Genomic DNA, 25,039 nt, shown 5'->3' with positions numbered 1-25,039 from the left:
ATGAAGTCCAAGTTAGCTGAAGAAAATCACCTTCACCATATTTTTAAAAGCAGAGAACAAAAATAGAACTGTAAATCCGAAGGTCTCACGAAATAACCTCTAAACCCGTTAGAAACAAACATTCAAAAAGAGGAAGGGCAAGCAGAACAACACAGCCACCCCAAAAACTGTTAACTAAGGTCTTTTCTGTCCTTTTTTCCTTTTTTTGCAAGGTTGAGACAGAGTCCAGGGCCCCTTGAATGACTAGAAACTGCTGAGAGGGACTGGGTAACGCCTCAGTTGGTAAAGTCCCTGCTGTGCAAGGACAAGGACCTGGGTACAGATCTCCAGCAGCCAGGAAAAGCCCGGTAGAGTTTGCCTAGAATCCCGGCACTGGGGAGCCAGGGACAGGTGGTGCCTGGAGCTCACTGGCAAGTTCCAGGCCAGCAGAGAGCCCTCGTCTCCAACATAAAGTGAAGTGCATCCTGGGTAGGCCCAGCCATGGAGGCTGTGTGTCTTCACGGCCTTGCTGTTGTCCCTGGCCCAGCGACACAGCACCACTTTGTGCCCCTGCAGGAAGAGGTCTGCACAGCCAGTCTCTGGCACTGGCACAGGTGCCACTGAGGGTCACATATTTTTACTGACAGAACAGTGTCACACTTCCTTGACATTAGAGGGAATCAAGGACCAAGTTCTATGTCTTGGGACTCTAAGACTGGCCCAGTAAACTCTCAGTCACCTAGCATCTTCTAAAGATCTGGGCTTAGATGGTTTGGATCAGGTTGAGACTGTCGTGGCCATGGAATATGGGTTAGGTCTGAAATTCGAGATTTTAGAGAGGAGTTAATGTGTCCAGAAGGAACTGTGCATGACACTTCAGGTAAGAAGGCTGCATAGGAGTAAAATGTGGGAGACCTATCCTCACACGGGACTCGGAGAACACTGGCTGGAGCATCTAGGAGTTCTGACCTTTAAAAATAAATTTAGGGGCTACAGAGATGGCTCAGCAGTTAAGAGCACTGATTGCTCTTCCAGAGGACCCTGGTTCAATTCCCAGCATTCACATGGCACCTCACAATTGTCTGTAACTCCAAGATCCGACACCCTGACACAGACAGACACGCAGGCAAAACACAATCCAAATGAAATAAATAAATAATCTAGGGGCTGGAGAGATGGCTCAATGGTTAAGAGCATGGGTTGCTTTTCCAGAGGATCCGAGTTCAATTCCCAGCATCCACATAGTAGCACACAACTGTCTGTAACTCCAGCTCCTGGGGATCCAACAACCTCATAGAGACACAGATGCAGGCAAAACACCAAAGCACATAAAGTAAAATAAAAATAACTAACTTTTTAAAACGAGAAAAGAAATCTACTATAAAGCCGGGCGTTGGTGGTGCATGCCTTTAATCCCAGCACTCGGGAGGCAGAGGCAGGCGGATCTCTGTGAGTTCTAGGCCAGCCTGGTCTACAGAGCGAGTTCCAGGACAGCCTCCAAAACAATACAGAGAAACCCTGTCTCGAAAAACTAAAAAAAAAAAAAAAAAAAAAAGAAATCTACTATAAAACAAACCAAAAAGAGCCAAAAGTCACTGAGGAAATCATCTGGCCTCTATTCATACATAGACACACACACACACAACACACACACACACACACACACACACACAAGCACTTAATGAGAGACTAAAGCTTCAAAACAGAATATTGCACAACTAAAAATGTGTCAGAAAACTAAAGATCTAAAAAGAGGAAGAAACTCACAAGACTGATACATATCAAAGGCCACCTGGGAGTCAGGACCTGAGCACCTGGGGCTGGTCCTGGGCACAGGGTACACACTGGCGTCTTACCTCTTCAGGGTTTCCAGCGGCTCCTTCCTGTCTATGATTCCAGTGTCTGGGTCCACTGTGGTCAAAATGCACCTGTCAAAGAAAGACTCACGGTTAGACCACGGCTACAGGCCAAACGCCCAGCGGCCACGCCTAAGCCCAGTCTTTACCTGGGGCAGCTCAAGACCTTCTTCATCTCCACATCACCAATTAGGAGTTCATCCCAGGTATCCTAGGAGAAAAGGGAGAGCGTCTTTAGAGTCCGGCTTCCTTCCTCTTGGTCAGGCAGGAGGAACGGTATCAGCGGAAGGAGGGAGACGGGGACACAAAGAACTCTGGGAAGCATCGAGAGGCGGTGCATGGTGAAGCCCACGACACAGGGTTCACCTTTTACAGAGAATCTTCTACAGCACTGAGCCTGTGCACCGGAAGCCAGAGTTCGACCACTGCGCTGCCTCCCGGCCCAGGCATCTCCCTCTGGATTCCCGATCTCAATCACCGACCCCACCAAATCAGCAAGAGCAGGCCTTCAAAGCATGAAGTCCATGGCAGACTCGTCAGACACACAATGAGAAAACCACAGCTTCTGAAACAAACCTGTTCTCTCATACGGTGTACCTCAGGGGTTCTCAACCTGTGGGTCGCAACCCCCTTGGCAAACCTCTGTCTCCCAAAACATTTATATTACAATTCATAACAGTAGTAAAATTGCAGTTACGAAGCAGCAAGGAGGCAATTTTACGGTTGCGGTCAGCGCGACATGAGGAGCTGCGTTAAAGGGTCACAGCCTGAGGAGGGTTGAGAGCCGCTGGTTAAGATGCCGCAGAGGCCACTTCAAGTCTGAGGGCTCCTTGCTGAGTGAGGCATTACCTGAGTGTGGCCAACCATGATTCCCACCCTTGACATTCCCACAGCATCCAGTGTGAAAACAGGACATTCCACGGTCACTGACTACCTGGCCTTCCCGCCCCTGAACACTAGTCATTAATTGGTCCTCATGACTTGAAGGGAGGTGCTTATGATTCCCATTTTCCCCAAGAGACAGACATGCAGAAGACTGTAAAACGTTAAGTCACACCAGGAGGCAGGACAGCTGGGTTTGAACATCTTTTACTGTGGAGGCAAGGATCATAATCCCCCAACACTTTTTACCCACCCACATATGTGACATATACACACAAACACACAGCTATGTATACAAACACACACACACACACATATACCTCACGCACACACACACACACATATATATATATACCTATATACACCAACACACATATACACAAATTCACAAACATATGTTTATACGGACATATTCACATGCACACTTACATGTCCATTCGCACATATACATACAAACACATATACACAAATACAGATACACACACACTTAAATGCACATATATGCAAACACTATACACATATGTACACAGGAACACATGCACTGGGGCTGGAGGGACGGCTCAGTGGTTAAGAGCAATTGCTGCTTTTGCAGAGGACCTGGGTTCACGTCCCAGCATCCACATGACAGCTCACAAATCCAGTTTCAGGGGATCTGATACCCTCTTCTGGCCTCCACAGGTACTACATACACATGGTGCCCATATACTCACACAGGATCACACACATACAAAAAAGTAAAAGTAACTTTTAAAAAAGAAACACATGCCCAGACCCACACACAAAACATAAGCAAACATACATGTGCACACATAAAACACACTGTGTCATAACATTGTATACAGTTTACGGACACAGTCACTTTTACACATTTCGGTATCCTTTTGGTGTCCACAAGGAGACTGGTTCTGGCACCCCCTTCAGAATTCCAAATCTCAAGTGAAATGGCTTGGTACTGACTCTTAATCTATGCATACATTCCTACTTTAAATCACCTCTAGTTCACTTACAATACCAAATGGAATGTCAATGATAAAAGTAAGAGGTACATTGTTTCACTTGGGAAATAATGTCCAAAAAATGTACAGTTCAGTGCTGATACTTCCCCCGGTATTTTAAAACATTCCTTTTTAAACAAAGATGTACTTGTTTACATGTGTGTGTATGAGTGTATGCGTGTTGGGGGTGGGGGAACTTCACCTGTTTGTGTGCAGAGGCCAGGAGAGGGCTTTGTGTCCCTCGGAGCTGGAGTTACAGGTGTTGGTGAAATGCTGACTACGCGGATGCCAGTTCCTTATGGCTGCACAACACACACTTTGAACCATGAGCTTCTCTCTCCAGACACTAAATTATGTTTTATCTGCAGTTAGGATAATCTACGAAGGACTGGCTATACATACACCCACATACACACAGATCAAGAGGACCACATCCTATAGGAGGCAAAATACCTCTTATCCTCTTGGAACTTTTCGGTTAAGTCTGATAATTAAGTTGACATGAAACAGGAATAAAGGGAAAAGCATATATATGTATATACACACACATACATATAATAATATAAGTTTCATATGACCCATGCCTTCATAATGGAGTAGACTCAGAGACACAGCTGGAGTTGAATTCTAACACACTGCATGGGACAAAGAGCAGCAGGTTCTGAGAGTGTCAAGACGGAGAACAGAGGACCAAGTCCAGAAAGGTCAGCTTCCCGCTGTGTGTTTGTGCTGATCCCACAGCCCCAGCTTTCCATCTCTGGTAAGGACAACTAGCCCAGGCTACATGAGAAACAGACTCAAATATCAGTACAGCCCCCTGCATTTGCCTTCCAAGTATCTTCAAATCAAAAGAACCAATACGCCAGAGTATGGTGTTTTGGGGTAGCCCATTTACAGTACCTTGAATACCACACCTACATAGTTAATATCATACATTCACATGCTTATAGAGATCTACATAAAGGTTATGGTCTCTTTCCTAATAAAAAGTAACTTGGGAACCTAGCATGATGCCCCATGCCTGTCACCCTAGTCCTCGGGAGATAACAGCACAAGAATTGGGAATTCTGTGACTCAAGTCATTCTTGACTACACAGTGAGCTGCAGGCCCAGGCTACACAAGTCCCTGTCTCGGAAAGAATATAATCTGGGTTCCTTATCTTGGAGGTTTGTGCCTGTCCTGTTGAGACCCACTGACAACTAAGTTTAACAGTACAATCCTTTCTAGGTCTCTGGGAGAAATAGGACGTTTGAGGATGGGGCCTTAATACACACCCTGTAAACCACCAACAGCATCTCCAACAGTGAATCTCAACCTTCCTAATTCTGCGATCCTTTCATAGAGTTCCTCATGTTGCGGTGACCCCCAACCATACAATTATTTCATCGCAACTTCCTAACTGTAATTTTGCTAGTTATGGATCATAATGTAAATATCTAACATACAGGATATCTGATATGCGACCCCCAAAGGGGCCAAGGCCCACAGGTTGAGAACCACTGGTCTATACTCAGATGCAAAGACCGCTCCTTGGAAATTGACCTCTACCGGGTGAGGCTTCTGAAGATCCCACGTCTAACTAGCGTGCAGAGAAGCCAGGAAAAGAGTCCATCCCCGCTTAGCTGGTGGCTTTGACTCTCTTGGGGCCTGAGAGGGACCCAAGTTTCTGCAGAAGGCAAAGCAAGGACAGGGACGAACACTGTCTAGTCTCTCCTTCTGCAACTGGCTATGGCATCATGATCCACTCCACATCTGGAGGCAAACTAGCTCCTCTCTTGGGCCTACAGGAATGATTTAGTATAGCAAACTGGTGTCCTAGTAGCAACTAGGTCTTCAGACTCAGACCAGTATGACCACAGTTACAGTATGGAGGCCTCCACAGATGCCCTGCGTCCCATCAGCCACCAGGAAACTGTTCACGGTGAGAATAAACTCCATGTTCCAAGCAGTCAGTTGGCCGAGGAGCTATGCAAGCTTTTTAAAAGCAAAGGTCACACCGTGTGACAAACAGACAGACGCTGTTCAAACATTGGAACTGCAAGGGAAGCAAGGGGCAAACCTGCCCGTACAACGCCTTCCCCGGGGAAGGGAAAAGGGCCCGGGACTGCCTGCAGCCAAGGGCTCAGGTCTCCTTTCACCACAAGAGGGCACTGCAGCCACAAGCATGTGAGCCACCAGCAGCCTGAGGGCTCCAAGACCTCTCCAACCATCTTCCTGTATTCAATTCCCTGTTCCAAGTGACAAGGAGTTCAACATTCCAAGCTACTTGTCTGTGAATTTCTGCATCATGGCCTTAACAGAAAACCACAAACCCCGAAAAGTTCAATTAGGGTCTTAGCCCAACAAGGCAGATTTAAGTCATCTTCTGTTCCAAAATTCAACTGCCAGGCAATTACCAATTTGTCTGGCTTCCTAAGCATTGTCGTTAATGCCTCCAAATGCTAACTCTGTGTCTTGACACTGTTAATCGATTCGTGTTAATAAAGTCACTCACCCTCATCTGATCTTTGCGCACATTTCGGTTCGAAAGCACTAGTTGCTTTGAAAAGGACTAAGCTTAAATTTACACGCAATGGCTAATTCAGTTCCTAAAGGAAACAATACATTTCTAAATAACGGAAAAATTAAATTCATAATGGATACATTTAATATTCACTAGACATACACACTGCAAAGAAATACACTATCCAGCAAGAGTCCAGTGAGTCACTGGATGAGCTTAGTCTGCCCCCTGCCGGTTGAGAAGCACATCTGCACTCTGACAAAATCAGGTCCCTAGGATGTCTAGTCAGGGTGGGGAGGGATTTGTGAGTTGGAAGAAATGTGAGGAAAAGGAATACAAATAGCTAAGGAGAGAGGGGGAAAATACTCTGTGTAATGGACTTAGCACCGAGAATCTCACTTGCTTATTGATTGATTGATTGATTTACTTATTTATTTTGCTGGGTGGGGCATTTTGCGTGCGTGTCTCTGCACCACGTGTATGCAGTGCCCGAGGAAGCCCAAAGAGAGCAACTCCAGGGTCTGGAGTCGCAGATGGTTGTGAGCCACCATACGGGTGCTGGGAATCGAACCTCAGTCCTCTGCAAAAAGCAACCAGTGCTCTTAACTGTTGAGTCATCTCTCCAGACCTTGAATACGGTAGCCGTGCTGAACAAAATAACATGAAACCGAATTACGCACGGGAGAAAGGGATGCTATCTGAGATAGGGTGCCTCTCCTGTATGATGACACCCTATTCACAGTGAGCTGCCTTTTGATAAGTAGAGGGAACATACTCCACAGTAACAATAAAGTTAAAACATAATAAAGACACGAGCCAGTAATGACTGGTTACTATCATTGTCCTACAAACTACACATAATTTCCCTGCTACAAATGGCGGCACGGTGGGTTTGCTTACAAGCAGGTGAGTAGCTTCATCCTACATTATGATACTGCGATGCCACCAGGAATAAGAAACGTGCGGCTCCATCACAACCTTACACGGCCACTACCACGCGTGCTATAGCGATCCACTGTGGACCAAAGGTCTAATCTGTACCTATACCGACATGCAAAGCCAGGAATGGGGGCACACGCCTGTGACCCTAGGACTTGGGAGGTAGAGAAGCAAAGGACAGATGTTTATGGTCACCCTCAACCACAAAGAGCTGATGTCAGCCGAGACGAGACCTTGTCTCAAAAAACAAAACAGGTGTGGGAAGATGACTCAGCTGCTCTTGCAGAGGAACTGGGTTCGATTCCCAGAACCCACATGGTGGCTCACAACCATCTGTAACTCCAGTTCCAGGGTCTCTGACACCTCTTTCTGACTGCCATGAACATTGCATGCCTTTGATGCACATACATACATACATACATACATACATACATACATACATACAAGTAAAACACCCATACATATAAAATAAAGATAAATCATACAGATTTTATAGAAAAAGAAACTTGAAGCCAAGTGGAAAAATACAGATGTTGTCCTAACTTAGGCCATCAGAGATAAAGGTCTAGAAGTGAGGATTTGCCGAAATGTGGCCTTTCACCTGCTGGAATGGGCAGGACAGGTAAGGTCAAGGCCAGGCCAGCAGTGAGTGTTGGGACTGGGATTCACACCACAACTGTCTGGCTTTTGGAACCTCCCCATCCAGGTGCACACCAGGGCTAACCCCGCCTGGCTGCTTGGATCAAGTGAGACTGGGCACTAAGGATGTACCTCAGTTGGTAAAGTAGTTGCCCGGTATGCGTGCATCCAGGGTTTGACTGCCAGCACCTCAAAAACCGCATGCCTGGAATCCAGAACCAGGCAATAAGTTCAAGGCTCTCCTCAGCTACACGGGGAGTTTGAGGCCCAACAAACAAACATTAATAACTCCCTCTCCAAAAGTTTGTAGAAACAGCCCTTCCCACGTGACCGAGAACACACTGTGCTTTTCCTGAAGTTTTCTCCCCCAGCTCTTCCAAAGTGTAGAGTGAAGACTTACATAAGGAAGGTGCCCCTTTCAAACATTTCAAGTTCAACTCAGGACAGTGAGCAAAGTCCAGGGAACACTGAGCCCCGCGGTGGCCAGCGACAGAGATAAGCAGCAGATGCCGACACCGTTTTTAAACCTCATCCCTGTGTTCCAGAAATCAAAGGCACCACCCCACCCCACCCCACACCTTTTAAAAATCAGCGGCAGCCTCTCAGTCCCCCAGGGAGAAGTCCATGGTACTCCACAGTGCATTCTCCTGACGCCCCACATCTACAGTAAACAACGGCCTGGACTTTTGCATCGTGCTAAGGTTTGCTGTGCTTTTTTCATTAGATGAGGATTCAACATGTATGTGCTTAACAACTCTGCATTCATATTTGAAAGGGTTATGATGCAGGAGATAGACGGGTCAGTGTATCGAGTCCTTCCCTGCTGGGCTTCCTCGCTTAAGGTGGATAAATCAGCAACAGTAGCATCGCTTCACAGTAAGTAGTTTGGTAAGAATATGCATGGCTACAGAAATTTCTAGAAAAATAAGAACATCTTATTTACTATTTCTGGAAGCCCATCATAATTCAAAAATATAACATGCATTTGGGAGCATAAATTCCCTAAACAAAACCCTAAAAATAAGGAGCTGGAGAGAGGTTTAGTGGTGAAGAGCATTGACTGTTCTTCAAGAGGTCCTGAGTTCAAGTCCCAGCAACCACATGGTGGCTCACAACCATCTATAATGAGACCTGTGGCCCTCTTTTGGCCTGCAGGCCATCGTGGGCTACAGAGTGGATTCAAGGCCAGCATGGACTATAGAGTGGGTTTAAGGCCAGCATGGACTATAGAGTGGGTTCAAGGCCAGCATGGACTACAGTGTGGTTCAAGGCCAGTCTGGACTATAGAGTAGGTTCAAGGCCAGCATGGACTATAGAGTGGGTTTAAGGCCAGCCTGGACTACAGTGTGGTTCAAGGCCAGTCTGGACTATAGAGTAGGTTCAAGGCCAGCATGGACTATAGAGTGGGTTTAAGGCCAGGCTGGACTACAGTGTGGTTCAAGGCCAGTCTGGACTACAGTGTGGTTCAAGGCCAGCATGGACTATAGAGTGGGTTCAAGGCCAGCATGGACTATAGAGTGGGTTCAAGGCCAGCATGGACTACAGAGTGGGTTCAAGGCTAGCCTAGACTACATCTCATACTCAGAATCCTATCTTTTCATCTCTGTAACAGGGATCTGAGCCACAGTGCCTCACCCTTAACAGATGACCACGTTTTTAAATTTAACAAATATGAGAAGCACCAGGTGGTGGCGCACGCCTTTAGTCCCAGCACTCAGGAGGCAGAGGCAGGTGGGTCTCTGAGAGTTCAAGGCCAGCCTGGTCTACAGAGGGAGCTCCAGGACAGCCTCCAAAGCTACACAGTGAAACCCTATCTTGAAATCCCCCTCCCCCTCCAAAAAATATGAGGAGTTAAAGGAATTTAACAGCAAACTGTATAGACAGTTGGTATGATTTGAATCCAAACTGCTCATACCAAAGGCACACAGGGGGATGAACACTTGGTCCACTCCTGGAGGCACTGCTTGTGGCTGGGGGAGCTGTAGGAGGTAGCTCATCGCTGAGGAGGTGGCTCATTGCAGAGGAGGTGGCTCATTGCGGAGGAGGTGGGTCACTAGGGCCTGGTCCCACTTCCAATCCACTCTCTGCTTCCTGAGTGCAGCTGTGATGTGAACAGCCACTTCCTGCTCCTGCCACCACACCATCTCAGCCACGGTGAGCTCTCTCCCTCCAGAACTGTGTGCCAAAATAAACCCCTCCTCCTTTAAGGGACATCTTATCACAGTGGCAAGAAAGTAGCTAAGACAGCAGGACAGCACCAGCCAATAGGCATCTTCTACATGTGTTACTGTTTTAAAACTGTCAAACTGTTGGAGAGGCAAAGATTTACCCTGAAGAATCCCGGAGGCCAACAATAGCACATTCCGCTCCACAGAGGGGAGCACAGCCACCCACAGGAGCAAAGGAGCTGCGATGTTCCAGAGCTTCTCTGGGCGCTAACTGCCCGGGTTTCCACACTGGCATCTGCACCCCAGTTCCACAGAGGCTGGTGTCCTCATCCGCTGGGCATTTGGGGAAACTTCCTAATCAATGCTGCAGACTTCACAGGGTTGAGGGAGGGCCTAATATAAAGTCATCAATCCGTTCAGGACCCCGCACCCATTTAACCATACTTGTCCTTGTTACTTCCGGTACTCGGAAAGCTTAGCCCACTCCTCCCCGTGCTCAGAACACCTGCGAAGCTTCTCATCAGGACCAAGCAGCTCCTAACGGTGAGGGGGCTGTGTTCACCAGCGTCTAATGTAAGTGTCCCTTTAAGGCTGCAGTGAACGGAGGGGGTGGGATTTCTTCCTGTTGGTCACTCAGGAGACCACAGCAAGGGCACTGTCCAAGGACACGGCTCCTTCATAGCCTCTACGTGGGAACCTGGAACTGAAATCTTTGCACATGCTCCTGGGTGGTGGTGGGGGTGCTTTCCTCTTTGTCCTCCTTTCCTTTCCTATGCCCAGGCTACAGGCAGATAGTGCAGTCTTGGCTGCAAGCTGGAGTTTGGTGAGCTCTGGAGCCTAAGCATGAGAATGTGAACAGCGCCCCCTAGAGGCCAGGAGACCATTAGCAGCCATAGAGACCACAGACAATCTGGGGGAAGGAGTCGCCCCACCACCAAGCCTTGGGGAATCTGGGTCACTACTGCAGGAACTTCATAGTCACCAGCTCTGGGGACAGCACACGCGAGTTCGACGTCTGCGTCAGTGGCCCCTTACCTCCTCAAAAGCCTCGCAGCCTGACACCATGATGTTGGGCCTGAAGTACTCCATCTTCACTTTCTTCTTCAGCCGGGTGTTGAGGTCGGCTAAGGAGGCTTCGGAAATCAAGTGGATAGGGCTGCAGTCTGGGTAGGCTACCTGTCACAGGACACAGCACAGTCAGCTCAGGCCTCCCCGCCCAAAGTTCAGCAGGGTCCACACACAAAGCCTCTCAAGCGCAGCAGGGGAGAGAGCTATATCCAGGAGAGGGGAAGGGGAGGGGGCCGACAGGATGCCAGCACCGAAACCTGGCTTCTGTCCACACACCAGACAAGGCGGCAGCTTGGGCTGGCTCTTGCTATTTTAATAATTATTTATGTATTTCTTTGAGAACGGGACTAGGCAGCCCTGGATGTCCTGGAGTTTATTAGGTAGGCCAGGCTGTGCTTGAACTCACAGAACCACCTGCCTCTACGGCAGGAATGGCTGGATTAAAGGTGTGCACCTCCACTACACCAGCGGGTTGCTTTTCGCTCAATACCAACCATTCGCTCAAAACCTACTGATCACCGGTAGATGCCTGACAGTGTTTTAGGTGAGGAACGTTAGCAACAAAGCAAATAAATAATAGTATCACTAGTAACATTAATAATAATAAATAACCCTGGCTTTGAAGGGGAATGCATCCTAAACCGTGGCTCATGCTAGCTTTCCCTGGCAGGAACTGCCTTCCTGGCCTGTGGCACAGCCGTCACACACTCGGGCAGTGGTGGTGGCCTGGAGAGAGATTGCATCACGCAAGGCACATTTAGTCCCAACATCTCCCTCCACATATCTCCCCCACCTAACCCTCTATGCACCCCAGAAGTGCAGCATGGAGACAGCCCTCACCTCAGGTCCCTCTCCATCCTTAGTATGGAGGTTGCACCCTGGGTCAGGTCCCTCTCCATCCTTAGAGTGTAGGGTGCACCCTGGACCACCCTCCTGAAGCAGAGTCGAGGTTTCCTAACTGAAGCCTCCCAAGGGGCTCTACGGACAGAGAAGGAAGCTCCGAGGGCCCAGAGTGAGTTGGCAGAATGGAGGAAGACCGTGTGCTCACCTCGTAATTCTGAAGGTAACCTTCAGAAGGGTAAAGCTTCTTTGTTGTCCTTCCTTTCATGCTGGTATCAAACTGAACCAACCTGTAGGGCTGCGTCTTCAAGTAGTTGGTGAACCACTGAGCTACCTCGTCGCCACAATCTCTGCCTTTAATGTCGAGACCGAACAGCCTGGAAGAGTTGGAACACCAGATTACACACTGAGTGACAACACCAAGAGGTCTTCAGAGAGGAGCCAGGAGAGTGCCCACGTCCGGGACCTGCTCTGGGGAAGACCTCCCCGGCTCTGTGTCTGTGAATCACCCAGACTCTTGTTCAGATGCAGACTCTGGGCCGGAGGGTTGGTGCTGGAATCTGGAACGCTGCACTTCTGATAGGCTTCCAGCCGTCTAAGTGGCCAGGTCCCTGCTCCATTAGGAATACCAGGATTCAGGTTTCTTTCAGAAGGAGGGGTGGGCCTACCTGAGGCAGCTGCACCTTTGACTGGGAATTCTTATTGGAAACCGTCATCCCCTTGGTCTGTTGGCCTTAAGCAAACTTAATGCTTCTGCCCCCCCCAGCTATAAACTGGAGATAAACACATCACACCTGCACAGCCGGGGGCATGGGGCACGGATGTCAGCCCACACTGTGATCTCTGCTGTGCTCCTGGTTTGGTTTAAATTGACTTCTCTACATTAGTTATTAAAACTGTGTGTCCTGCACAGAGCTTATAGATTGATGTGTAGAAATTTCAATCTAACTTTAACACGTAATTTCCTTGCATTATACAACACTGACATCTAAAATGAGACAGTACTTGATTTTTCTCCAGTGAGTGCTAAATGCTATCAGTTTGATATCTACCAACATCCATTTTTAAAATACACAAGTAAGATTTTCTCTAAATAGGCCAACTAGTGTTGTTACTGTTGCTGTTTTGAAACATGGTCACTGGTAACCCAAGCTGGCCTTGAACTTGCTACATAGGAGAGGCTACCCTTGAACCTCCTGCCTCACACAGAGCTGTTCCACCATGCCACCCAAGGTTGTTGAAAGGAAAAATACTCTCCTTCTGGCTCCTAATATCCCAGACAACCTTTGAGCCTTTTCCTGGTACAAAGGGGTAACCATTGTCAGCAGACATGCAATTGCACGGAAGGTAATAACTTCAGATAAATGGTCCAAAGTTTTGGATGGTTCACCTCTTTATTCTTGAACACTCTCCACTTCTCTCGCAGAATTTCATACTGACATATGACTATTGATCTCCTAAATATTTCCTCTGAACCAATAAAATTTCGTTTCTGAGTATCTATATGTGAAAGAATTTGGGAGAGACTAAATTATCTTTACAATTTTGATTTGTAAAGTAATTAATCATAATAAAATGGGTACATTGTAAATTCTGATGATCTCTAAGCATAAAGACCAGATTTTAGTTGAAATTAATTTATTAATGAACCCTAAGGATATGCATAAATCATAGTTAATTCTAGACAAGGTTTAGTGTCTCCCCCCCCCACCCCCCCCCAGCAAGGCCTCACGGTGTGGTAAAGAGGTTAGGGTTTCACAGCGCTGCCCAGCTTGGCTCCAAACTCACAGCAGTCCTGCCTCCGCCTCCCTGTGAATCACCACGCACATTGCCTTCCGTTAATAGCCCTGAGAACAAGGGGCTGGGAATGACTGTGTATACCTCAAACTCCAGAACTCCAAAGGCTGGGGTAGGGTACTGAGTTCAAGGACAGCCTGAACCACATAGCAAAACCCTATTCACTGATAATTTGAGAGAGGGGATTGAGATAAGGTGTCACTGTGTAGCCTTGGCTGACCATGAAAGTGCTGTGTAGACGTGGGTGGTCTCAAACTCACAGAGCTCCACTCGCCTTTCCCACTTGAGTGCTGAAATTAAAGGCCTGTGCCACCCAGCTACTCTTTAAAATGTAACAACTATTTGTTTATATGTATTTGACAAAGATGTGGAACATTTAGCAGATGTGCGTGTCATCCTTGCACGGGGCCAGGCTAGTTGACTCTGTATCATTCCAATTTCAGTATAGGTGCTGCCAAAAAGGAAACACGACAAAGTTTCATTTTTAAAGAAAAAAGAAATGAGGCCTGGCTAGCCCAGTGGTAGAGCACTTACTTAGCGTGCACAAGGACGTGGGTTCCACTCCCAGAATGACAGTGGGGGCGGAACGATTTTAAAGAAAATGGCCCACAAAGGGAGTGGCAATATTAAGAGGTGTGGCCTTGTTGGAAGAAGTGTGTCCCTGTGGGGGCAGGCTCTGAGGTCTCTTTTGCAGGAGCTTCGCTTGGCGTGACCGTCAGACACTTCCTGTTGCCTTCTGGTCAAGATGTAGCCAGCGCCATGTCTGCCTGCACACTGCCACGCTCCCCACCATGATGGTAACAGACTGAGCCTCTGAAACTGTGAGCCACCCCCACCCCCCAGTTAAATGTTGCTGTGGACTGGACGTGGTGTCTCTTCAGAGCAACAGAAACCCTGACTAAGTGGGGCGGGGTGCTCTGGTGCAAGCTATGGATTTGAGGATCTGGAAATTGATCTCTTGAAAGTTTCCCGGGCCCTCCCACACCATGAGAAGTGCACACACACACACACACAGAGACACACCATGAGCAGTACACACACACAGCCTGTGTGAATGCTGTGCCTGTACCAGTGTGAGAATGGATGCCTGAGGTGATGTGTGCAAACGAGCTCAGCATTAACACCCAGAATACTCATTAACAGTTGGAACCTCTGAGCCCTTGAAGGCTCAAAATCCTCCATCTCCCAGAGCTGGGATTACAAGCATTACCACCACACCCCGTATTGTCAAATCTTGACACTCCTCTGTTAAAGCCCCTTCTAGGGCCCCTTCCCTCTATCTGAAACCCTTCTTGGAGCACTGTTTGGATCTATGGGTCCCTCTTGGTCCTTGACTGACTTCAGCCCTTCTCCTGAAACTGTAATCCACCCCTCCACTACTCAGAACAGATCCTACCCACTGTTGAGCAGCTCCACAAGTGTCCTGTATCTCCTTCAGAACACCACCCGTATGCAACTGCACACACCTCTACCCCACACCATCCATCCCACGCAGGAGACTGGCACTGGCTCTTGGGAAAGTAGAAATTACCCAACAGGACAAGAGAATACTGATCAGCCAGTGTCCTTCCAACTGATAGCAGGTATTCCTCTACCAGGCCTGTGCCTGCTGGGAAAAAACTAACCCCAAACTTCAGTGGGCCCCACTCTGAGGGCAGACAAGCCAGCTCACTCAGAAAACAGTTGGGCATGTCTAGTGCCCCTTGATTTGTATGTACCTATAATCTAAGCACTGGGGAGTCGGGCCAAGAGATCTAACAGTTTGGGCCGGCCTGAGCTACATAGAGAATCCTAGGCCAGTCTGAGCTACACAGCAAGACTCTGTCTCTAAATAATCAAGTAAATAAAAATAAATGCTGTGCATCTATTGATCCAGGTAGCCTATACTTAAAATCCATACCTTGGGGCTGGCAGGATGGCTCAGCAGGTAAAGGGGTTTACTGCCAAGTTTCACAGCCTGAGTTCAATCCCTGGGATCCCACATGGTAGAAGAAGAGAACTGACCTCACCCTGGTTGTCTTCTGACCTCCCCACTTGGCACATGTGCTCTCAGAAGACACACATGAGGGGGCTGGAGATGACTCGGCAGCTAAGAGCATTTGCTGCTCTCCTGGGGTGATGGGGAAATCCTGTATATATGTCAATAAAGCACTGTTGGCCAATAGGGAAGCAAGATAGGTGGGACTAGGAATCAAATAGGACTCTGGAAAGGAGAAACACAGGGAGTCACGATGTAGCTGCCTTAGGGGTAAGAAGTCCAGACCTTTTCTCTGATAAGAGAAATACTTAGATTAACAATTATGGAGTAAATACTTAAGTCAGAGCTAGCCAGTAAGAAACAAGCAAGGCCAACAGCTTCATAACTAATATAGCATCCTGTGTGTTCATTTGGGACTGATACGGCTCCGGGACCAGGCTGGCGGGAAGGCTTCTCTCTACACTGGGGGACTGTCAGTAGACTCACCATGACCTGAAACTCCAGAGAGCTCCAGAGAACCTGGCACACACGGGGAATCTCTGCTCTCTGAGGGCCCCTGCACCAGACTCACTCAGATACACACACATGATCATCATCAAAACTAATAAACATAAACCTTAAAGAACACTCACAGAGTAGTGTTCATATTACAGACAAACTCTCAACAGCTTCTTATGAGCATGAGCTAAAGAATGAACACTCAGGTTGTCAGAGACTCACACAGTGGAAGCCACAGTCCACACAGTGGCCGATGGTAGGAAGCTGAAGGGAATCTCTGTGTTACAGGGGTCAGCGATGACTGCGGCTCCCAAGCTGCCTGAGGTCGGGGGAGTCAACCCCCAAGATCAGTGTGCTGGACTCTAGTACCACAGTCCCTGACCTCCAAGGAAGGGCAGAGGCTGAAAGCTAATCAATGGCTGATAATTTTACCAAGCACGCTGTGTAATAAAGTTTCCATAAACGCCCAAAGGACTATGTCCAGAGAGTTTCTCCACTGCTGAACACCTAGAGGTGTGTAAAGGGAGGGCACGCCCAGAAAGCACGTGAGAGTTTAGTCCCCTACCTGCCCCACCCTCTCAGCCTTTAGCACACCCTTCACAAGTACCCGGCACACACGGCCCCCAACTCCTGAGAGGCACCCCAGCAGGCGCGCAGGACCCAAGGAGCGAAGCAGGTGCTGAGTCACAGTCAGCCTGCCTCACTGGCGTCTGAAGCCAGGAAGAGTCCGACCAAGTCCTTAACCGGCGAGAGGGGGTGCTATCGGATGGAGTAGGGGCCCCGGTGTTGGCCCCAGCTGGTGTCCACTGGAGGAGGTTCGCTGGTAGAGAGAAACAAACTCAGTGAGGACCCAGGGGTGGCTCGCTCTGTGGTAAGGAATGAAAAGCATGCCCCTGCCCTTCCTTGGTGGTTTGAATGAGAATAGCATCCACAGGCTCCTATGTTTGAGTACACGGTCTGCAGTTGGTGGAACGGTTTGGGAAGAATTAGGTTGGCCTCGTTGGAAAAGGTGTGTCACTGCGGGGGTGTGGGCTCTGAGGTTTCAAAAGCCTGCATCATTCTCATTTACAGTGATGCCCCACCTCCTGAGAAGGATGCAAATGCTCAGCTACGGCTCCAGCACCACGCCTGCCCTCTGCCGTGCTCCCCGCCAGGATGGACTCACCCACGCCTGCCCTCTGCCGTGCTCCCCATCAGGATGGACTCACCCACGCCTGCCCCCTGCCGTGCTCCCCGCCAGGATGGACTCACCCACGCCTGCATTCTTCCGTGCTCCCATCAGGATGGACTCACCCACGCCTGCCCTCTGCTGTGCTCCCCATCAGGATGGACTCACCCACGCCTGCCCTCTGCCGTGCTCCTCACCAGGATGGACTCACCCACGCCTGCCCTCTGCCGTGCTCCTCACCAGGATGGACTCACCCACGCCTGCCCTCTGCCGTGCTCCCCGCCAGGATGGACTCACCCACGCCTGCCCTCTGCCGTGCTCCCATCAGGATGGACTGACTGTCTAAAACTGTAATCCCCCAATTAAATGCTTTCTTTTATAATAAGTTACTTTGGTTATGTCTCCTTATAACACCAGAAAAATAACAGACATTTTCCTATCTCACCCAGTTTTTTTTTTTTTTTTTGGTTTGGTTTCTCTTCAGTTACAAAGAAACAAAACTTCTGTTGGACTTTCCAAGGCCAAAGCCACCTTTTTTCTTTTCTTTGTTTTCACTTTTAGGGAAAAAATTGATATGGTTAACAAAATGGGCAACTGCTACTTCTGTATGTAACTTAAATATGCCTATATATACATATATGTAAAATCAAATGTTTCTTAGCTAGTCTTTTTATCTTTATTTTAATTTCATTTATTTATTTATTTATTTTTATAGCTTAGCTAGTCTTCACAGCTAGATCTCAAAGGCTTTTTGTCACACCAAAAGTCATCTCTTCCTTCCTCTTCCATTAAAACACAAGCATGGGACTGGCAAGATGATTCAAACCCTAAAGACATCTGCCACCAGGCCTGAAGTTCAGTGCCCAGGCCCCATGTGGTAATGAGCCAACTCCCTCAGGAGCCGATCGCCAGGGAACCCCCCCTCCAACATCAGAGGTCTGAACTTTAGTACACCCCACTACCCTCGACCCTGACCTCAGAGGAGGGGGCAGAAGCTGAGGACTGAGTTGATCAACGGCTAATTATTTTTATCAATCACACCTATGCAATAAAAGCCCAAAGGGCTGGGTTCAGTGAGCTCCCAGACTGCTTAGCCTACAGTGTTGTTTGAGCTGGCTCTACAGGGGTTGGCCTCCTTGCCCATTTGAGAGCAGAGCATGTGTGTCTCAAAGCACCCTGAGAGGCCCTCTGTCCAGGAACAAGTTCTCCCCTTCCTCTAAGGCAGCGAGGATCAAACAGCCGGAGGGTGAAAACACTGTGCCCTCAAAACGCCTTAAGGTAAACCATTTTCAGCAACTGTCTATTGTTTAATCTCTTAAAGTGCAGGTGATGGGAAGGACAGGGCCAAAGTTCAGCCACAGAGGAAACGCCCAGTTGGGAACTCCAGGTGACTGGCTCAACTTCCCTAGAGGTCTCTGCTGGATGTGGGATGACCCCATTTGATGACATCTGTCTGCTGCTATTTGATCTTTTACTTGGAAGCTCCGCCTGGGGGACAGATGCTCAGCTCTGCCTGGGACTCTCTACTGGGAATGCAGCTGTCTGTCTTAAGGTGGCTTCCTGAGTTGATTTCTGCTGGATGTATGGAGCCCCCGATTTGATGATGTTTTGCTGCTGCCTGCCTGCCTGCGACCTGCCTGCCTCTTGCTATTCATTCTTTCGCTTTGGCTTGACATACCTTTAGTAAACTCACTCATTCTGGCTATCACAGATCATTCTCTGGCTGGAACAGAACACCGTATCTCCAGGGCAGCACGCCCAGAAAGCACACAGGAGTTCCACTCCCCACACCTTGCCCCAGCCACCTCCTCACCTGCCCCCTCCTCCTTAGAGCCTTAGAGTACCCTCTGCAAGTAACGGGCAAATGTGCTTCCTGAATTCCGTGAGGCATTCTGAAGACTTGACCCCAAGAAGGAGGCCATGGAGTCAAGTCATAGTTGGTGGGCCAGAGGCTTAGGCTTCGGAAGTGGCTCGGGCCAGCCACGACCAGCGAGTCACTAGCTCTAGCTGGCACAGCTACTGTCTCAGGCTACTAGTGTCGGAAGTGGGAGGCAGCTTCAAGAGGCCAGTACTTACTCTGTGGGATCTGAGGCTATCTCCACGCAGATGGTGTTAAACATGCATTGTGGGGCACCAGCTGGTGTGCACTGGAGAACTCATCATTGGAGGAGATAACGCCCAGACATTTGGAGCCCAGCTGAAGTATCATGGCACAGCAGCTCACTTAGTCCGCACAGAGCCCTGGTTCTAACCCCGGCACTCACCTAGTTACCAAAGGATCCAGAGCATTGCCCCATCCCTCAGTAAACACCCGAGTTTCTGTGATTTCCCAACATCAAAGAGCAAGGCCTTCCCAGCTTTAGTTCTCAGACACACACACACACACACACACACACACACACACACACACACACACACACGAAATTCCGGCAAGACCCAGCAGGCCATGGGTCATCAAGAGAGGTCCCACACATAAACAGATGCCAAGGCCTGAGGCCTTGCCCCTGCCCGCCCCCCTCTACCCCTGTTTTAAATCCTCCATCTCAGTGGCACACTCGGAGGCTGGGAAGTTCCCGTGTGCTTGTTATCCAGCCCTGAGATGAACTGGTAAAGTCTGGATGTCTCTCCAAGGACCAGCGAGCCGGCTCAGTGGGCAAGGGTAGCTGCTGGCAGGCCCGAAGACCTGGATGCGATCCCCAGAACCCACACGGTAGAAGGAGAGAACTGGCTCTTGTAAGTTGTCCTCTGACCCCTACACCCACATCGCTGCATGTGTGCACGTTATTAGATAAACCTCTTTACACTTGTGGCAAGTATGCTTTTTGCTTCGCTGTCTCAGAGACCTTGGAGAAGGGACAGCTACTCCTATGGCCAGCTAGAGACATATTCCCAGAGACAATCGTCTTGTCACGTGCAAGCATGACTTGCAAACCCTCCTTTAGGGAACAGGTGTCAGGGCTATAAGCCACATGACCACTATGCCCTGGGACCCCTGCTGAGGTTATTCTAACCTGAACCCTGCCTAACCCCTTGTTTTTTCTCTTTCCTGCAGAGGCCCAAGCAAAGGCTCCAGGCTGCAGTTTCTCCTTCCTCAAGTTGCCTATGGTCATCCCCGAGGCTTCCCTCTGTTAGCTCTGCCTACTTCTAGGAACCCTTCAATGTAAGTGATAGCTTTTCCTATGTGACAATCATTTATTTCATCAGTTGCAACTCTTAACGTCCTGCTTAAAACCAATTCCCAGGCTGAGGCTGTAGCTCGGTTAGTACAGTGAATGCCTATCCCCAGCACCACACAAACTGAACACGGTGGTATAGGCTGTGATTCCAGCATTCAGTAGGCAAAGGCACAATGGTCAAAAGTTCAAAGTCATCCTTGGTTACATAACAAACCAGAGGCCATAGGAGTAACTGTCCCTTCTCCAAGTAAAATTCTCCAAAGTAAAATTAAAAAAACAAATAAATAAAAGCTAGAACCGGGTACCCTTAACAGTTATCACAGTCAAGCCCCACCCCATAGACTAATCCCTCTTCAGTATTTTCCTGCACCAACGCCATCTTCTACAGTTCTGACACAAGCTGTAACAAATACAAGGAAAAATCAGGTCTGTTGCAGTTTCCCTACTGTCCCCAGGCAGAGCACCTGCAGTCGTGGATCTTATTCGATGAAGGCAGCTTGATAGGTAAAACCATCTGGTCCATGCCTGGGGCTTCGAGGGTCAGATAGTTGTTCTCCAAGGTGATGGAGACCAGCACAAGGCGAGGCTCCTGGCGGGCAGTGACCATGTGTCCATCTTCCTTAACCACCATCCAAAACCTGCAGAGAGACAGACAGACGGGCACTCAGAAATTCTTCCCCGAGCCTCAAGAGCTTCCTTTAGCTCTCGCTCACCTCAGAGCCACCCACCCATCCTGGTGTGACAGCTGATGGCAGACGGTGCAGGTCTGCCCAGACCCTTTTGGTTTAAAAGTCACTGTCTCCAAAAGGAGCTGCCTCTATCACTCCCGCAATGCCCTTTGCTACGTTAGGACGCAGCAAGAAGCCCTCACTGGGTGCCAATGTGTGTTCCTAGACTTCTCAGACTAAGTAACTCCCAGCATGCCCCAGCCCCAGACAAGATTTGGTATGTACTCAACCAGACACATCATCTCTGGTCATCAGTCCTTCTCCAGGCTGAATCTTCTCAACTCCCATCCACCCAAAATAGCCCTCTCAAAGCCGCCACCCCGATTTAGCCCACATCACTGTGTAATGACTAGGGAACTCAATGCTGATGTTAAAAATGGGAGGGGGTGCTCAGTGACTTCCTGCTAATTGCTGAGGCAGCTAACTGCAAGAGAATCCAACCTTGGGACTGCTCAAAAACTGATAAATAGTTAAAAGGCTACTATAATGGTTGATATCGACTGGCAACTTGACCGGATCTTGAAGAGCCTCTGGGCATACCTGAGGAAATGTCTAAATTAACTGAGGTGCAAAGACTCACCCTAAGTGGATGGTAGCAGCCCATGGGCTGCGTTTCTAGACTGAATAGGAAGGTCGAAGCTAGCTGAACACTGTCCTTCATCTCTCTGCTCCCTGACATTGGATGTAACTTGACCAGCTGTCTGACCATCCTGCTGCAAACCCTTCCTTCCTAATTTGCTTCTTGTCAAGTATTTTGTCTCAACAATAAGAACAATTAACTAAGACAGCTGCCACACATAACAAACCTCAATCACCTCGTTATCCTGTCACCCTTCAGGGTATTTTTTTTTTATCTTGTGCACATAAATAATTCCCCATGAACAAATGATCCACTGTGTTCTGCCAAGTCTGAGAGAAAGGATGAGACCAGAGAGCAGGTTTTCATAATCAAGTTACCCAACTTGAGCTGCAATAAGAGTCGGCACCCTGATTTTACAGCAGAGCACAAGCAGGTGGCAGATGAACCATGGTCACAGCCCAGAGCTCAGAATCCTCACAGGAAAAAACCGGGGCCTTGAATGATCAATGGGACAGTGAGGCTGAGCCCAGGGCAAATGAAAAATCTCATTTCTGTTGAAAACTAGCCAGCAGCTGGGCGTTAATGGTACACACCTTTAATCCCAGCACTCGGGAGGCAGAGGAAGGCAGATCTCTGTGAGTTCGAGACCAGCCTGGTCTACAGAGCGAGTTCCAGGACAGGCTCCAAACAATACAGAGAAACCCTGTCTCGAAACACCAAAAAATAAAATAAAAAAATAGCCATCAGGGTTGGGGTGGAGGAGGGTGGAAGCGTGAAGGAGGAGAGGGGAGGGGAAGATGGGAGATGAGAAGGGGAGTCAGCACAGGGGGAGGGGGAGGGGAGGGGCCCCCTTTATCAGTAGACGATGATAAATTCCTGCAGGAGAAATAGACAGCTGGCTTCAAGGAAGGGTCTGGACAGAGAAGGTGATGGAGTCATGGTTGGCACTTAAGGACATTTACAAGGTGAAGGGGGGGAAGCTACTCCCGAAGCAGACAGCCTGTGTTAGCATCTTCTGAGAGGACCTTGAACACCTCACAGCTCAGGGAGCTGGGACAAGGTCAAGCTCAAATGCCTGAGAACACTAGCAAAACAGACACACACACACACACACACACACACACACACACACACACACACACACACAACCTCCAGTAGCTGGAAGCACCGGGCAGTACAGAGGAAAATCCAGACACAAATTAAACCAAGGGGCTCTTTCCCTGCCCTCCAGAAATGCCAGTAGCTGTGCTACTGTGGGCAGAAAACAACAGTCATTAAGCTGAATTCAGGCTGGCAAGCTTGCTTCTGAATATCAATCACCCTTTGATAAATAAAAGTGAAGTTCAGTTTTTTTTTTTCAAACAAAACTAAGGCTCGGAGAGGTTGAGCCTTTGCTCACAGTCTCCTGCTCCTAAGCACTTCTTACATTCCTGTATCACACACCAGTATCATAGAAACAGTGAGTGCTGTAGTCACCAAGATCTGAATGCAAAGCCCCCAGAACAGACTGGGTTTGTGATCCCAGGTGACATGTGTATCCCTGTGAGTTCAAGGCCAACCTTGTCTACACAGCAAGTTCAGGCCAGTTGCAGCTACATAGTGAGATCCTTTGGAAAAAGAAGGAAGGGAGGGAGGAAGGGAGGGAGGGTCTGAGGGAAGGAGAGAAGCAAGAAAGAAAGGAGGGAAGGAGAGGGGGTAGGGAGGGAGTAGAATTTATTGCTCAAAACAGGAGAAACAATACAGTTAGTTTTCTTTATGTTATTGACTCCTCAAGAAGCAGAAAAGCAGGGAGGGGCAAAGGGTACATTTCCCCTCCACACTAGCAGTATTTACAGAAAGCCATGGTAATCTTAACGATGAACACAACATCCTCTGACGATCCGTAAGAAACACAGGTTGGTAGTGGTTACCTGTGAGAACCCTCAAGTTCTTAGCCGGGAAGGGAAGCAGCCCGTGTCTGCCTGCTCGGGTCAGCACTCTGAGCTTCGGCACCTCCCCTGTGTGGGACGATACCCAGTCCCCAGCACACAGGGTCTTTCCAGCCTCAAGCAGGAGGCTGGGAAAACTTCAGTCCGCTCTCAACATCCTCCCCTTCACAGTGGTCTCTGTAAAACCCTTTGATTACAGCAGACGAGCCACCCGGGGGGAGACTTCAATGCGCTACAAAAGTTGCCTTCATTCGTAGTGATTTGAGTTCGTTTGGACAGAAACAGGACTTTCAGGAAATGATAGTATTTTATTTCCTTTCAGCGTACAGATACGTTTTCATACAGCCCAGGCCGACTTTGATCTTTGTGGACCTGGGAATGACCCTGAACTTCTGATCCTGCTGTGTGGAGATTACTGGCATGTGCCACTAGGGCTTTGGACACTAGGCAAAGCACTCTCTCTTACCGGCTGAACTACACCCCCAGTCGCACACTGACGATAATTTAAAACAAAGAAAACCTCCTCAGCATTAGAAACCTAGGATGAGAGTGAGGGACTGCCCATGAGCTGCAAAGCCCGCATGCAAGACATTCAGATAACATCTTCCAGTGCACTAGGAGCCGGCATTTCTTTAGGACCGCGGTCTCCAAGCGTCAGTACATACAGGTGTCCTGGGATGAACACTGGGCATCAGATGACCTCTGCTATGGATCCCTCAAATGACCACTTTGCAAACCCCCTCCTCTGCCCACATATGGGAGCACAGCTGCCATGTCCACCATAGAAGAAGACATCCTAATTATAAGAATGAAATCTGTGCGCTCAGCCTGGTGAAGACCACCCACCTGTAAGAGGTGTGTACAGGCATTCCCTTTGATAACATAAAAATCAATCCGGCGGTGGGTGGGTGGGGTGCACTGCCATCAGGACACCTGTGACACCCAATCTGCCCCAGGGAACAACTTTCCTAACCCAACAATACCTTTCAAAGTTTGAGAATTATCTACGTGTTCAGTCTTGCCTCTTGACCTAGGCGGTCCGAGGGTTCACCCTTAGTCCCAGTGACAGTTGGATTTGACACACGCCCAGGCTGGCCCTCCTTCAAGCAGAACTCTCACCCAGTCTGGCTGATCCTGTTTCCTGATCTATATGTTTGTTCTGCACCACGACAAACTGTCTTTGCTTTTCTTCATTGTAACCCCCTTTACCATGATTTTACACCCCGGTTTTCTAGCTCCCTGCCCCTGATAGTACCCCCATCTTCTTCCCCATCCCCCACCCCGCAAACCATGTAATTCCGCTCCTTACTCATTAA

At 48.7% G+C, this 25,039-nt stretch overlaps 1 protein-coding gene, 1 long non-coding RNA gene and 1 other non-coding gene across 4 annotated transcripts in view; 1 reads left to right on the top strand and 2 right to left on the bottom strand.

Annotated features, from left to right (window-relative positions):
* Nucleotides 1-25,039, bottom strand: part of Mtarc2 (mitochondrial amidoxime reducing component 2) — a 33,516-nt gene that overhangs the window by 7,525 nt on the left and 952 nt on the right. The window contains exons 1-6 of one of the 2 annotated variants that reach the window (XM_040739054.1): nucleotides 23,706-23,730; nucleotides 20,952-21,125; nucleotides 12,079-12,247; nucleotides 10,998-11,138; nucleotides 1,985-2,046; nucleotides 1,836-1,907 (exon numbers count right to left, since the gene is read on the bottom strand). In XM_040739054.1, the coding sequence (XP_040594988.1) occupies nucleotides 1,836-1,907; nucleotides 1,985-2,046; nucleotides 10,998-11,138; nucleotides 12,079-12,247; nucleotides 20,952-21,118 (611 nt within the window). In that variant the 5' untranslated portion in view covers nucleotides 21,119-21,125; nucleotides 23,706-23,730. Of the gene's footprint in view, nucleotides 1-1,835; nucleotides 1,908-1,984; nucleotides 2,047-10,997; nucleotides 11,139-12,078; nucleotides 12,248-20,951; nucleotides 21,126-23,705; nucleotides 23,731-25,039 lie in introns of those variants that run through there. The other variant, XM_005082430.4, reaches the window with a different exon arrangement.
* Nucleotides 14,029-14,136, bottom strand: LOC121137313. The gene has a single exon (XR_005874572.1). It is a non-coding gene; the product is annotated as a U6 spliceosomal RNA (small nuclear RNA).
* On the top strand, nucleotides 16,759-17,696 carry LOC121137129. Its single transcript, XR_005874358.1, has 2 exons — nucleotides 16,759-17,014; nucleotides 17,215-17,696. It is a non-coding gene; the product is annotated as an uncharacterized LOC121137129 (long non-coding RNA).

Source organism: Mesocricetus auratus, unplaced genomic scaffold (assembly GCF_017639785.1).
Source record: "Mesocricetus auratus isolate SY011 unplaced genomic scaffold, BCM_Maur_2.0 Super-Scaffold_100676, whole genome shotgun sequence".
NCBI classification, from domain to species: Eukaryota; Metazoa; Chordata; class Mammalia; order Rodentia; family Cricetidae; genus Mesocricetus; species Mesocricetus auratus.
Note: the sequence above shows the minus strand (reverse complement) of the source record. Positions and strands in the feature narration are given on the sequence as shown.